The 13,742-nt window shown below is 44.4% G+C and overlaps 1 protein-coding gene across 1 annotated transcript in view; it reads left to right on the plus strand.

Moving 5' to 3' along the window:
• Nucleotides 1–840: 840 nt before the first annotated feature.
• Nucleotides 841–13,742, plus strand: part of KIF5C (kinesin family member 5C) — an 87,429-nt gene continuing 74,527 nt past the window's right edge. Inside the window, exon 1 of the mRNA XM_075028985.1 lies at nucleotides 841–1,250. Coding sequence (XP_074885086.1) covers nucleotides 1,125–1,250 — 126 coding nt within the window. The 5' untranslated portion in view covers nucleotides 841–1,124. The remainder of the gene's footprint in view (nucleotides 1,251–13,742) is intronic.

The raw sequence follows: 13,742 nt of genomic DNA on the forward strand, positions 1-13,742 counted from the left end.
CCTGCTGTTCTTGCATCCACATCAGGTGCTGAGGACAACCACTGTGGCTAGAGGAAAGGGAAATCTCTGTAGAAATACTGAAGAAGTGACCACTCTCATCTTAATTGCATGACTAAGGCTAATTTAATGAAACTGGTACTTTGGAGGATACCAGTTTCAAAAGTTGCTCAGAGCTGCTGAAGTCCAGGGACTGTCTGCAACTTTCCAGAAGACATCAACAGTTGTTGGTTCATCTTCAAGCACTCTAGCTTCTTGCAGGGAGAAAATGATGGAGGAGGAGGAGATTATGACTATTAGACTATTTCCAATAACTTTAATCTAGTGGCATGAACGAGCCTTGGCACGGCACTGAGGGCTGGAGGGTAAGTCGCAGGTATTCTTAGCAGGTAAGGAAGAAGCATTGTCAGAGAGCGAAGGGAGGAGGAGGAGGAGGACAAAACCCCTGAAGTGTAGGAACAGGTTCCAGACGCTGTTTTTCCCAGATGCTGATTCACCGGCTGCTTCGTGACAAACTTCTTGTAAATTGAACAAGGTCAAAGCGTCGCCCAGAGATACTATTGCTTCCGCTGTTTTCTGTGAGGAAAAAAGGGCCGCGTACCGAAGGGAAGCGCTGGCATGCCGTCCCATCCCAGCAAGAAAATTCCTTTAACCAGGTTACAGACCTGGCTCCAGTCCTCTCTCCGTGTTCCCGTCTTATTTTTTTTTTCCCCTTAGAGAGCACCTACCCTTTAGAAAATGGGGCACGCAGAGCCGGGGGAGAAGCCCGCCCTTGGCGGCGGGGGGGGGGGGGGGGCACTCCGCCGCTGCGGGGAGCCGTTGGGACCGTTAGCGGCCGTTACCTGGCGCGCGGACTACGCCTCCCGGCAGGCGCCGCGCTGAGGCGCGGCCCCCGCGGCCGCTGAGGGGGCGAGGGCTGCCCGCCGCCCTTCGTTCCTCCTCTCTCCCTCCCCGCGCAGCCGCGCCTGGGCAGGGGAGGGGGCGAACCGGGGTGCGCGGCCGCCGAACGGTTCTTCTCCCCGCCCCGCTTCGCCCCGCCCGGTCGGCGGCAAGCAGGGGCGTCTGCGGCACCTGCCCGGCGGGGAGCGTTCGGTCCCTGAGGCCGGCGCCCGCCCGCCTCCGCCGAGATGGCGGATCCCGCCGAGTGCAGCATCAAAGTGATGTGCCGGTTCCGGCCCCTCAACGAGGCGGAGATTCTCCGGGGGGACAAATTCATCCCCAAATTCAAGGGCGAGGAGACGGTGGTCATCGGGGTGAGTCTGCCGCGTCCTTCTTCCCCCCCCGCGCGGGGCCGTGACGGGGCGAGCATCCCTCCCCGCGGTCCCGGGAGACATCCACATCCCCCCCCCCCAACACCCCCCTCCGGTCCGCCGCCCCCCGGGGGCTCCGCGCCCATTGTTCCCGCTGCGGCGGAGCGAAGGAGGGGCGGCGGCGGGGCTCCCCTCCGGCGGGGTTACCCCCCCCCCCCCCCCCACCGCGGGCGAGGGGTCTGGGCTCCCCCCCCTACCCCCACCCCCGGGGGTCGCCGGTCTGTCCCGGGAACCGGGGCGGGGGGTGCGGGGGCGGCCGCCGCCGGCGCTGATGTCATGCCGGTGACTGGGCATGCTCGCCGGCTCTCCGCGGGGGCGGCCGTCCGCGCCTCCGCCGCGCCCCTGCGGCAGCCGACGGGGGGGGGGGGGGGAGAAAGTTTTCCCCGGTGTGAGGGGTAGGGTGGGATTCCCTCCCACCCTCCGCCGAGGATGCGGGAAGGAGTTCCGCGGACCGGGGTCCGCGTAGCATCCGCCGCCCTTGCGCGGGCGCGGAGCCCCTGAGAGGACAGACAAAGCCGAGCTGGCTGCTCGCCCGGGGGCCAGCGGTGGTCGAGCCGGGGGGGGGGGGGGTGCGACGTGCCTGTCCCGCATGGCTGGCGGAGAGTCCCGGTCAGAACGGCTGTAGGGACTGCAGAAGCATCGTTAGTTAAAATGACCTAGGCCAGGTGAAGTTTTTTTTTTCTTCTCATTAAAAAAAAAATTAAAAAATCGAGTCCCTACCCGCTTGCAGCAACGACATACCCAAACTCTCCGTTTTCCCCACACTTCACAGGGGGTTGGCTGCTGACAATAGCAAAGGCTTTAAAAATGAACAAAGCGTGTGTGTATCTGGGCCCGCCGTGGTCCGCGATGTGGCTCCTCTGCTGAGCGTTGAACATGGCGCAGCGCGTTCATCAGCCTTGTGCAGGAAAGCGCCTTTGCTTTTCTTTGGTTCTCAGCGCTGGAGCTTTCCGATAGCGGGTGTCTGGGTTGGGGTTGCGTTGAGGAGTCTGCTGGTGCCGGTTTTGGTGGGTCCACGTAGACGACACCGGGCGCTTGAACTTGAGGTACATTTTTGGTTTGCCGTCTAACCAGCCCATGTCTTTGGGGCTTTGTTTTACATATCGGTCTACTGTCTTAAACCGATAACGCGATCCATACTGTACTATGATAAAGAGATCTTGATACGAATTGTCAATACAAAGAACGAGCAATCGTGCGTGCGATTTGTCAAGATCCTTACTAAAACCTCGCGTTTTTTAGAAACTTTTTTCATGAAAGTTGCCAAACAGTTATGGAAAAGCGAGGAAGAAAGATCGCTGAATTCTGGACAGGAGTGGCTAACTTGTTTTTCTTAATTTCTTTTTATTAAATGTTTTCTGTGTAGCCAAATTAATTTTCTTTATTTGAAGGTTAAAGTCATAATACCCACAACAATCTGTTAACAATAGAATAATCAAATTGGTTATCAATCTCAGTCAGCAATGAAGGGCTGTCTTTGGTCAACAGATATTTGGAACGAAAGCGCAACTGTAGCATAGTCATTTGGATGTTTAAGAAACAAACGTCAGCAAATTCCCCTCCCCCCAATAAATAAACCCTCAGATATACTAAAAGTAGATCAAAGTACATCTACTATAAATCCCTTAACAATACTATTTTCTGAAGAGAAGTAAGAGTTTAGAATCCTTTTTTCCCACCTAAGTGAATGTGCAAGCGTATAATGTATCTTTGTCTATAAAGTATCTGTTGTCTGGGAAAACAGTAACTATGATGCTTTGAAAAAGGTATTTATATCTTACAGACAGGAGATAATTACTTTAGTGAAGGTAAAAAGGAAAAATAACAACCACTATCAATTTCCTACCATGGAAGTTTTAAAAAATTGTTAGAGAGAAACAAGAAAAGTGCATGTATTTATTTATATAAATACATATAAATATTTTTATATGTACGTTCAGTTCGGCAGGATCTTTTTGAGGGGGTTATTTGCCACCTTGAAAATCCAGTCAGAAGCTTAGAGTGTGCTTTTCCTTCCCCTTCACAGGGCAAAATACAGGTCTTGTTTGGGTGCGCATTTTAGTCATCTTAACTAGTGCAATATGTCCTCAAATACAGCTGCTTTTTTTCCAAAGAGAAACCATCCGGCTGGGGTTCCTTGGGGATATTTGTGGTTTTATAAGTGTAAACGAACATGAAAATCTTTCCATATTCTTTGTCCTCTTTATTTGCAGTACTGGGCTCATTGTGCTTTGGTGTATAACTTGATCTACAGTCGATGCCACTGCAGTACGTTAGTAGAAAGTGGTATTTGTTGTTGTTATTTACTGGTTTAGGGTGGCTGCTTAGCTCCAACAAATAATGCCTGGCAGTGGCAAGGAATCCCAATTCTGGTGGAAGGCACTGCCAGAGTAGACTTCCTTCTAGAAAGCAGGATTTTGGTCTTCAAAAGCTCTTAGAAACATCATATAAAGCAAAAATAAACCAGAACCAAACACTTTTTTTGTTAGTTTGTTTTACTATAGCATTTGAAAAACACTGCAATGCAGCTTTTATTTTTGTTCCATAAAATACTGGAAAGAAAGTGGCTCTGTTAAAATTTAAAAAACCAAACAAAACCACCAACCTCCCTGCCCCCCCGCCCCGAGGAATTCTGTCATCACATAAGAAAAAAAATATAATTGATTTAAAGATAATGTCTATTTTTCTGACTAGTAAGTCTGAATAAATTTACTTCTCCTTCCTAACAAACAACTATGGGGAAAATGCTTTCTTTCTGAACTTCCCACCATCATCTCCCATTATACTTCCCTAGGGCCTTGAGCAGATTTTCCAACAAAAATTAAAGATCATGAGTCGATGGTATTTCTTGAAAACAAACAGCAATGAAGGAAGTTGGACAACTTAGGCTTGAGTTTCCTCAGGATATCTTTCATGCCGTGACTAAAGCTGTATCTCTACGATGCCTGTGGTTGCGTGGTTGAGAGCTCTTTGTCAGGGAAGTCCTAGGGCAATGTCCCAACTCTCTTCAAACCAGTTAAACCCCTTGGAGTTGTGATTTGACCCGGTGTCTTATATTCTGGCCTCTTCCATCCATCTTCATGCGCTTTGCATGTGCAACACAGTGAAACGTGGAAGATTAAAATGTCTTACCTTAAATTTTCCTTTGGTTAAAACAGAGAAAACCCCCTGTATTTTGATTCTGCTTTGAAGTTTAAAATATAAAAACCTTTTAGATGTATCTCATCTTTAACCATGGCAGGAAAAGGCGACAGTGGTAAATCCATGGCTTTCTTATGCGGTTAGCTACCCAACAGTCTCAACAGACTGCAGTTTCATTTTATGTTTCTGCTCCTCTGCAACCTCAAGGTGACTCTCTGATTGATTGTGTTGGCTGACATACCTAAAAATGTATTTTTCTAGCTGGCTTGCTTCTTATGGTCTTGTCAGAGAGCATGGAGCTGTTTGCTGTAGTAAGCAACTGAGGCAGTCTTCTGGCATGGGGCTTCTTCACGTTTCTCCCTGTTCCTTTGAATGCTTTTATTCCCGAGCATCTGCAAAGGAAAGATACAGAGAGGCTCAGCACCTGATGGGATGCTCCCCATGAGGATACTTTTCTGGTTTAGGTTTATGGGAGAGAGTGCTTCCAGCCCTTTTCCCCCTCCCCTGTGGTAAAATATTTAGGAATTGAGTCGTGAAGGAGACAGTATTTTCATCTCATTTTTCTGTTAGGTCTAGAGTGACTGCTTCCCTTTTAGTACAAGGCTGATCTGAAACTGATTTTTCAGACAAATACCTCCTGTTTAGAAAGGAGAATGTCTAAACCGAATCTTTCTAGCCAGCTCAGAAACCTCATGTTAATATTACCAGAAAGGGGATAAAAGACTCTTCATTCTGGTTGTCAGCTGCTTTTTGAGCTGCAGCGTGAGGGCATGTGTAAAGCCCAGCTTAGCAGGAGCTGCTGAGCACTGCAGTTCTCTGCTGTGTGCTCGGTGTCAGGCGGCCAGCGCAGAGCCTTCCGCAGACCCTCGCTGCCCGAACTGGGGGGCTTCAGCGTAACTCTGCCAGCTCTCTCGGCAAACTGCCTGTGAGAAAACCAGCGGAGAGCTACAGGGTAAACAGGGAGGGTCCCTGCGGGATTGTGCTTTACTCACACGGGGGAAAAGTCTGTTGTTGCATCCGTGAAACATTCCACGTAACTGACAAACAAAAAAAAAATCATCACCTGGTACTCTGCTACTGTGCAATGGTCACTGCTGTTTTGCAGTGTCATATTCCATGAAATAAAAGAAAACAAAAAATGATGGCTGATTCCTTTGCAGCGGGTGGGGCGGAATCTGAGCAGGCTCCTGTTTTTTTCTTTTTTTTTTTTTTTAATACTTTCTGTTGTAAGTACTGTTTGGAATGTCTTGTGGAGAGATTCTCTCTTATTTCCTTCCCTAGAATACTTGGATATGTTTTACCTTTTATTTCATGTATACCGGTGAAGTCAGCAGTTTGTACAAACGAAAAGAAGACATGTTCTTAAGTCCCTGCTGTACAGAGATCTCTGTATGCTGTTAAAGTAGTTGTCACTCTGTGGTTAAGACAGACCTAAAAGAATCCCCTGGGATAGTAGATAAATGACTAGTTAAAAAAAAAAAAAAAAAGATAATTAAAAAAACTACCCCATGCTGCATGGCTTTTTCGTGGGGTGTGGTACATTGTGCTTCTAACAAAAGGGAAACATCCATCTCTACTTCAAAATGCACAACAGTTCTCCTTATGGAAGATTTGTTCATGACATATCTATAAATACCTTTTATAAAAAGCTCATACTGGTTTGACGTAGGATGTTAAGTGAGGTGGAACTTCTGTCTTGGTGTAAAATACATCAGTGGATATGTAGCATGCCATTTTCCTAGCAGAATACTTAATCTGGGAAGCTAATGCTTGCTTTGTCTCCCAGCCTCTCTGGTGTGTTTTCCAGCTCTGCTCAACTCTTCTTTTCCAGTGAAGTCTGGGCAAGTTTTGCATGAAAGGTTTTGTGAAGGACTGCTGTGAGATACAAGTAGCTGGCATAGCTAAGCATGACATTTATATGGAATTGATGGTATCTGAAGACACCATGAGCTGGCAAAATAACTCTTTCAAAAGTGTTGCTAATCCTCCTGCACCCTAAGATTTTCCTGTAACCTGGCATAAGCCGCGAGCGTCTTTAACCTGCTGCATTTTCCTGTTTTGTGGATGAGATGAACCACGATGTGCTGTGCCCGTTCCCCTGTGGCTTTGGGCTATGTTGCTTTCAGGTCAGGCTATTTCCAGAGCAGCAGCAGCACAAGACTGACAGATCTGGCACTTGCTTTTTGGGGTGATTTCTCTCAGTAGCTTAAGCCAGTAGGTATCTCGGGAAGAAGCAGAAGTCTGTAGATCATAGCACATTCCTGTTGATTTGGGAAAGAACAAATGCAAGATGATTCCACTGGGTCCAGATGGCTTTCTTGTGCCTTGCAGAAGAAATGATTCCATTTACTGAAGAACTGGCGTGGTAGCCATTCAGGGAGCTGCTCACCTGCTTGATATTGAAAGAGAGTAGTTGTTTTCTTAAGGCATGCTGCTGTGCTTCACACTTATTTTCAGGAGCTTGTGTAGAAAGTTAAAAGCGTGGGTCTGATGAGATGACCGGCACAGTAGTTTTTTAGTTCTGTTTTTACAGTGTGTTGGCTAAAGAACGAAACTGTTCTGGGTCCAATTACCAAGAAGTACAATACATTTATTTCTTGACACAGTGATACTCCCATAAAGCACCAAAATGAATGTAATGTACAATATTATTTACTCTCCCATAACGTAAGTCAGTGGAAAAAAATCTGTCTCGATAAGGGCTTGCAAAAAGGTCTCTGAGTTTCTCCAAACCCAAAACATTCTCCTTTTGCACCACCAGCCTTTGCATCTGTCCAATCCTACAACCTGGGCTGGGTCAGTATGGGATGGGGAGGCAGCTTCCCGAAGGAAAGGCTGCAGCTCCGGGTTTGCATGGGGATTTGGCTCATGTAGAGCTCTGAAACATGGAATATCCAAAGGGGCAGGGTGTGCTGTTGTTCGGAGAGTAGCGAGTGGCCCGTATGAGCAATGCCCTCGTGTCTGCCTGAGCCCTGTGGTAGGTGATGCTCGGGGGGTTTCCCCAGGCTGCACCACAGGTATCAGGATGAGCGGCAGCCAATTCGGCTCCTGGGACTCTGTTGGCACCAAACCAGTTTTCTAAGGTGCTCCTGAGACAGAGATACTTCCCTTCCAGTTAAGTTTCGAAGCAAAATCCTCGGCTTGTTAAATGCTGCTTGGCATGTTCTTGCTAGATTTAAGCATAGATAGTCGCTTTGGCGGGGACAGTGTGGTTTGGGGGATTTCTGTTTGTTTCTTTTCTGAGTCCTCTGCTGTTTCTGTCCTGGAAAGGATATTCTTTCAAGCTTGTCTGTAAGTGCTGAATTGGGGGAAGATTATTCAACACGGATCAATGCGTGCTTCTTGGATGAAGTTGAACTTCTGCGTGCTTTTCTGTTTTCTAAAAAAGTAGCGAGAAATAAGGTGTGAAAATAGCTTCTATTTATTGTTGGTGGTGCTAGAAAGATGATTTACTCAAAATACAAAGCTTATTATTTTTTCACCAAAGCAATTTCCCTTTTATGTTTTCTTGGGGCATCGAAAGCTCTTTTTATCTTTTTCTAATCCCATTTGGATATCTTTATCTAAAAATATCTTCATCCTGCATACCTAGCCTGTCAAAAACATGGATTCCTACTTAAAGCTTTGAAACTTAAAATATAGATGATATATTTCAAGAAGATAGATCGTCAAACAACTGGAAAATGTAGTCTCATGCCATTCTTGGTGTTGTCTTTTTTCCTCTGGTAGCTCCTGCAAGATGCCTTTGGTTTAAACCAGAAGGTTTAGACCATTCGGCATCTGTACTCGTGTACCTTGTTCCAGCTTGTTGCAGTCTTTGTTTCCTTCCCCTGAGATGCAGTAGTTAGTCACTGGTGTTTGGATTCATTTTTGCAAATGGCTCTTCAGTCTGGTACAGTCAGATTTATCGGTATTGGGGAAGCTGGGAGTACTTTTTTTTTCTGCATCGTTGGAGATGATTTCTCCTGAAGCTTCCTGCCCTAAACGAAGGCTTAACGTGCAGTGAGGAAGCTGTGGGGGAGTGATGTGTACTTACATCTCCACATACTGTTTCAGTGTTTCAAACTGTGCCAGAAGAATAAAAGCTGTTGCAAAAGATAAAATGAAGGATGAGATGCCGCTTACAAGTCTTTAATATTAATATGCTTTTCTCTGTAGTAGTTTTTTTGAGAATTGGAGCGGGGAGGGGGATGCTTCCATAAAAACAGATACATAGGAGGAGAGATTATTTAATTTAGTTTTTCTTGACAGTTTTTAACTAGACTGCTGACACCCTTGTCATTATCTTTGGTGTCCTTCCTGCTATCATTAAAATGACTCGCCTTAGGATTTGTTTTCTTCCAAATTTACTTGTTCTGAAATGACTAATGTGTCTCCAGGCACTAACATACATTTCTAACTCTGTAAGCAGCGGATTAGTGCAAGTTGCAGAACTGCAACACCTGCAGATCTCTCAACTGTGTTTTCTTAAAGGTGGGCTTTTCCTCCCACTGAGGACAATGTTAAATAACTTGTGTCATCAGTATTTGTCAGTTCTCTGGTTTGAAGATTTCAGTGTGCCTGAACTGAGCTGTGTTGTTCATCAGTAATACCGTATGCATAGGGAAAAGGGGAGTCGTGGACACGTGTTGAAAAAGGGGCAGTGGCATAGAAGAAACAAATGAATGGGGTGATCTGTTCTCTGCTTGGAAAAGAAACACACATAATCCAGTTCCCACTGATTAGCTTCCACGGCTTGGGACGGTCTGGTTACTGATGCATTTCTTCTTAAATTCTGGCTGGCTTAGTTGAATACAAAAGTGCATTTGGAATTTGGCATGAATGTTTTCATCAAAAGATCTCTTCTACACAAGAGGATTTATTTGTTTTCTTTTTTTCTTAACATATACAGGAGGCCTGTGCACAGGATGTTTCGTGTCTGTTTTTGTTGGATCCGTTTGAGCTTGACATGTTGTGTCTTAATGTAGCCAAACAAGACCAAACACAATTACCTACCAACTACTTTCAGACCCCTTACTTTCCCTCTTTTGTTTGCTTTTGTGTTGCTGCAGCCTTTTAAAACTCAGAGGTCATGCCAAGGTAAGACTCATTCGGAAAAGATATTTACTAAGTCACTCGGATGACTGAAAAAACATGTATCTGTGCGGGAATGAGTCTTGGTTCAGGGTCTGCTCTCAATTCTATTGTTGAGAACCAGGATGCTGCAGGGTGAGGCAGCAGAGCTCTGCTTTGGCAGCGGGCTGAAAAATGAAGGGACACTGGATCCAAGTCATTTGAGACAACAGCTTGGGTGTGCAATACGGGGTAATCTGTGCTTCAGCTGACGCTGCAGGTGTAGAAGCAGAAAAGTGATTTAGAGTTGCTCAGTAATTGTTTGACGCTTTTGACTTCACTGCGGTGTTGCCAATGTTTGGTTTTCTAGCTCCGCTGGAAGGTGCACATTGGATAATGGTGCTTGTCTGCGTGATGGCTTTGTGAACTGGGAAAATACCTTTATTTAATTTTATTGGGTTCTTGAGTGTCAAAATATTGTGTACTTAAAAAACCCACAACCAACACAACAGCAAAAAAACCCGTTACCTCAAAATATCCAAAATGGGATCCTTGAGATGTGGAGTCACAGGTTGCGGTATTTCTTATGGATTCCTCTTTTTTTTATTTGTCTACTGGAAAGAGCCAAGCCATTTCTATATATTTATGACCTCTTTGGATCTTGACTTTCGATGGGATGTCCTGGAAATGCATGTGATTGTTATCAGATTCTGATTATAATATCAATAATTGGTCCCATGACAGCTTCAGAAAATGCTTATTTTCAAATTATGAGGGAGAGTCTAATTGAAACCAAGAATGTTGGATTTTTTCCCCATGAGAAATGAGTATTCAGAGATAAGGACTTAAATATTTCATAGTAGTCTCTTAGATGTCTTTGCAAAAAGCGATTCATTTTTTCAGTGCTTCGCTCTCTGCTAAAAGAAATCCTACTCTGCTACCTAGTTAAAATGATGGATAGGAGATGCTCTTGGTTGGTGTAAGAGACTGTCTTCTGGGTCAGAGAGCAGTAGGATTCTTGAAAAACTGTAGTTGTTTTGAAGTAGCTGTGAAACATTTCTGTTGCATGAGGACAATATGGTACTGAAAACCATGTTTTCTTATGTCAAATGGCCCAAAGGCTTACAATAGCTTTTGCTGTACTCTTGGACAAAATATTCCTGAATTTACTAAGATATTTACAGTCACAATTGTTGGTATGACATAGTCTTTTCTATTTAATTGTCCATGTGGCAGCCAGTGAGGTAAAGATGACCTCTTATTTTGGGAGCTAAAAGCTGACTTTTAAGGTTACATTGGAATCTACAGGGAAGTTGAATCTCTGATACACAAGTACAATGCTGGCTGCTAAATTATTCTTTCACTTAGCAAAGGATGTGCAGGAGACCGTTATCTGAATTGGGGTAACTGGGTTAGTGAATATTTTTAGCAAAGCTGTTAACAGACGTCAGATTTTTCTGCATTTGTAATCTCTTTTCTTGACTGTACAGTTCTCCTGAATTGCTTGAATTTCTGTATTTAGGGCAACAGTGAGATGTAGATAATGCTGCAACTTCTCAAAGAGCTTTGAGATTTTATATTGCTCACTTAGTAATAATCTGTTCCAAAAATCTACTAAGAAAAGTCATCTGGCTTTTTTTTAATACACTGCTCTGTAATAAAAATAGCTGAGCAGCTGTATTTGCAGGCACTAGAGCCTAGTGAGGGAAGCGCAGAATGCATTTGGAGGATGTACATATCTATGTACGTATCTATATGTATAGTAGACTAGCCCATAACACGCAGTGATGTTCCAACAAAAGATACTTGTGGCTAATTCAGCTGGAGCAGGCACAGCAAATGTATATGTTTTTCCTTGTTCGCTGTGTACCTGACAGAATTTGCTGATGGCTTGATCAATGCTGCATGCCCTTCTAAAATGCAGTGACTTCTCTGACCCTTGGAAGCCATGCTACTCCTAGGTTTTACTGCTGATGCTCTTAGTAGCTGTTTCAGTTACACTGCAAACACAGTTGTCTGCACCCATACAGCTCCATCTTCTCCAATTGCAGCAGTTAATTCCTCTTTAACAGCCCAATACTGATTTTTGGCACCGTATAAATCATACAAAATGCCACTAATGAAGAATGACCTGTTAGTCTCAAACTGCTACCCCCATGTTGTATCCATCCTCTACTACTCTCCCCTTTTATATTACTTTTTTTTTCTCTCCCCTTTTATATTACTTTTTTTTCTCTCCCCTTTTATTTTACCTTTTTTTCTCTCCCCTTTTATTTTACCTTTTTTTCTCTCCCCTTTTATTTTACCTTTTTTCTCTCCCCTTTTATTTTACCTTTTTTTTCCTGTTCCTTTTTATATTGCTTTTTATTTTTTTTCATTTCCTTTTTTATATTGCATTTTGTTTGATTTTTCTCCTCTTAGAACCTATCTGTATGCTTTTTTATTTTCTTACCACTTTCTGGGTCAACCATAAATACCCAGTGAAAACTCTGCTGTCATTTAATAAACACATTGGCTTGATTATTTTTCACTTTATGGTATCTTTTACAGTTTAACTTCAAAGCAAAGTAGTTCTATGATGCAAACAAATCTTAAAGCAAAGTTAATCTCGCTATACAGAAGCACATGTTTCTTTATACTTGAGAAAAATGTTTGCTTATGTTGGTAATAACATTTTTATTTATTTATTCTGTCCATTGCTTGCTTTATGCGCAGCCCAGATTTTCTGAGTATTATAGAATAACCTTAGCCATAAACTTCAAACAAAACTGTTGCCAGCATAAACAATTTATTTTAATCGTACCATATGTGATCGTTGAGCTGTGAAGCAGTGTAAGAGTTGCCTTCCCACTTTCTGTGCGGGAGGAAGGTAGGACTGTGCTGCAAAAAGCTGAAGGAAAATGGAAGCACCTAAGGTGGTTTCATACAGGGTGTGTCGTGTGAGCCAGCGCCAGAGCTGGGAAAAAAGAATGAGAAATGGAAACCCCTGGTTGTCAGTCCCCAGCTCGGAAAACACCCAACTCACCTGCAGAACTGCTCCCCTTTGGGGAAAAAAATGCTGAGATGAGTCACTGCTATCTCCATCCTCCAATCAAGATATTTGAAGGGCTGCTTTTCTGAGATGGCTACAAGTATCTGTAAGTGCAGCAAGTGCAGAACTGGCTGCCTGGGTCGGAGCGGTGGGAAGCGCTGCCTTCAGCAACCCTCCAGGCTGTTCATCCTCCTGGCAGAAGGACAGGAGCTATCGCAGGGGGAAGCAGCTCCTGCTGCTGCCTGCGGTCCTTTTTGAAGGCTGGCTGTATGCAGAGCTAGTGGAAAGGCTTATGAACGGGGTTGTTTTCTAGAAGCAGACTGAACTATTGCCCTGTCTTGTAATTTTTTTTTTTTTAATTCACTTTTGTCAGAATTGGTCAATAGTGTATCACTTAATATGGGACTTACGTTTTTCTCAAAATTAAGTGAACTCTTTCCTTGTTGTGTTTTATGATATGCATGTGTGCTGTTTCGGCAAAGGCAGTACTATATGAATGCATAATTTTTACTGAGCTGAGTACGTTAGTCTTCTGGCTTGATGCAACTCTTAATCTGTTAACCTTAGTAGAGCTTGCATTTGGCCTGTTTTGCATTCAGACTTTGTACTGGAACTGAACAAACCTGGATTTGACTTGCAAGTGACCTTAGGCTCATCAGCAACTTGGTCCCCTGTTTATACAATGGAAATACTCCTTGCTTTGGTGGTTTAAATTTCAGGGTTTTCTGATTTTTGGTACTATGGTAGCTACCGGTACACACTTCAGTTTCATCTTGAGAAAGTCATTTGGGACTCCCTCTTTAAAATGCAAGAACCCTGAAAGCTGAAACAGCTGGTGGACTTGGGCATTCAGAGCAATTATTCTGTCCTGGAGAGAGGTACCTTCTGTCTTTAGGATTTGGAGTACATTGCTGTGTATCTGTCCTGCTTTTCTGAAGAGCCATCAGTAACCGTATAAGTGTATTTCTACTGCACGCAATGGCTGAACTGTGTGAACACAGTCGTAGGTGTGCGGGGCAAATGCTGGAGCCCCACTGCTCCCCGGGCTTGCGAGCAGTGGCATTTGCTCCTTCCGAGAGCTGTGTAGGGGCAAGGACAGCAGCGCTGTCCTGCTGCTACTGCCCTGATCCTGCGCTGTTTTGTTTTTTTTTTTCCCACGATCATCTAAGTGGAGCATTGCTAATAAAGATGCCTTGTTACCCTGGTTGCAC

The sequence above is a fragment of the Buteo buteo genome, chromosome 5, assembly GCF_964188355.1.
Source record: "Buteo buteo chromosome 5, bButBut1.hap1.1, whole genome shotgun sequence".
Taxonomy (NCBI): Eukaryota; Metazoa; Chordata; class Aves; order Accipitriformes; family Accipitridae; genus Buteo; species Buteo buteo.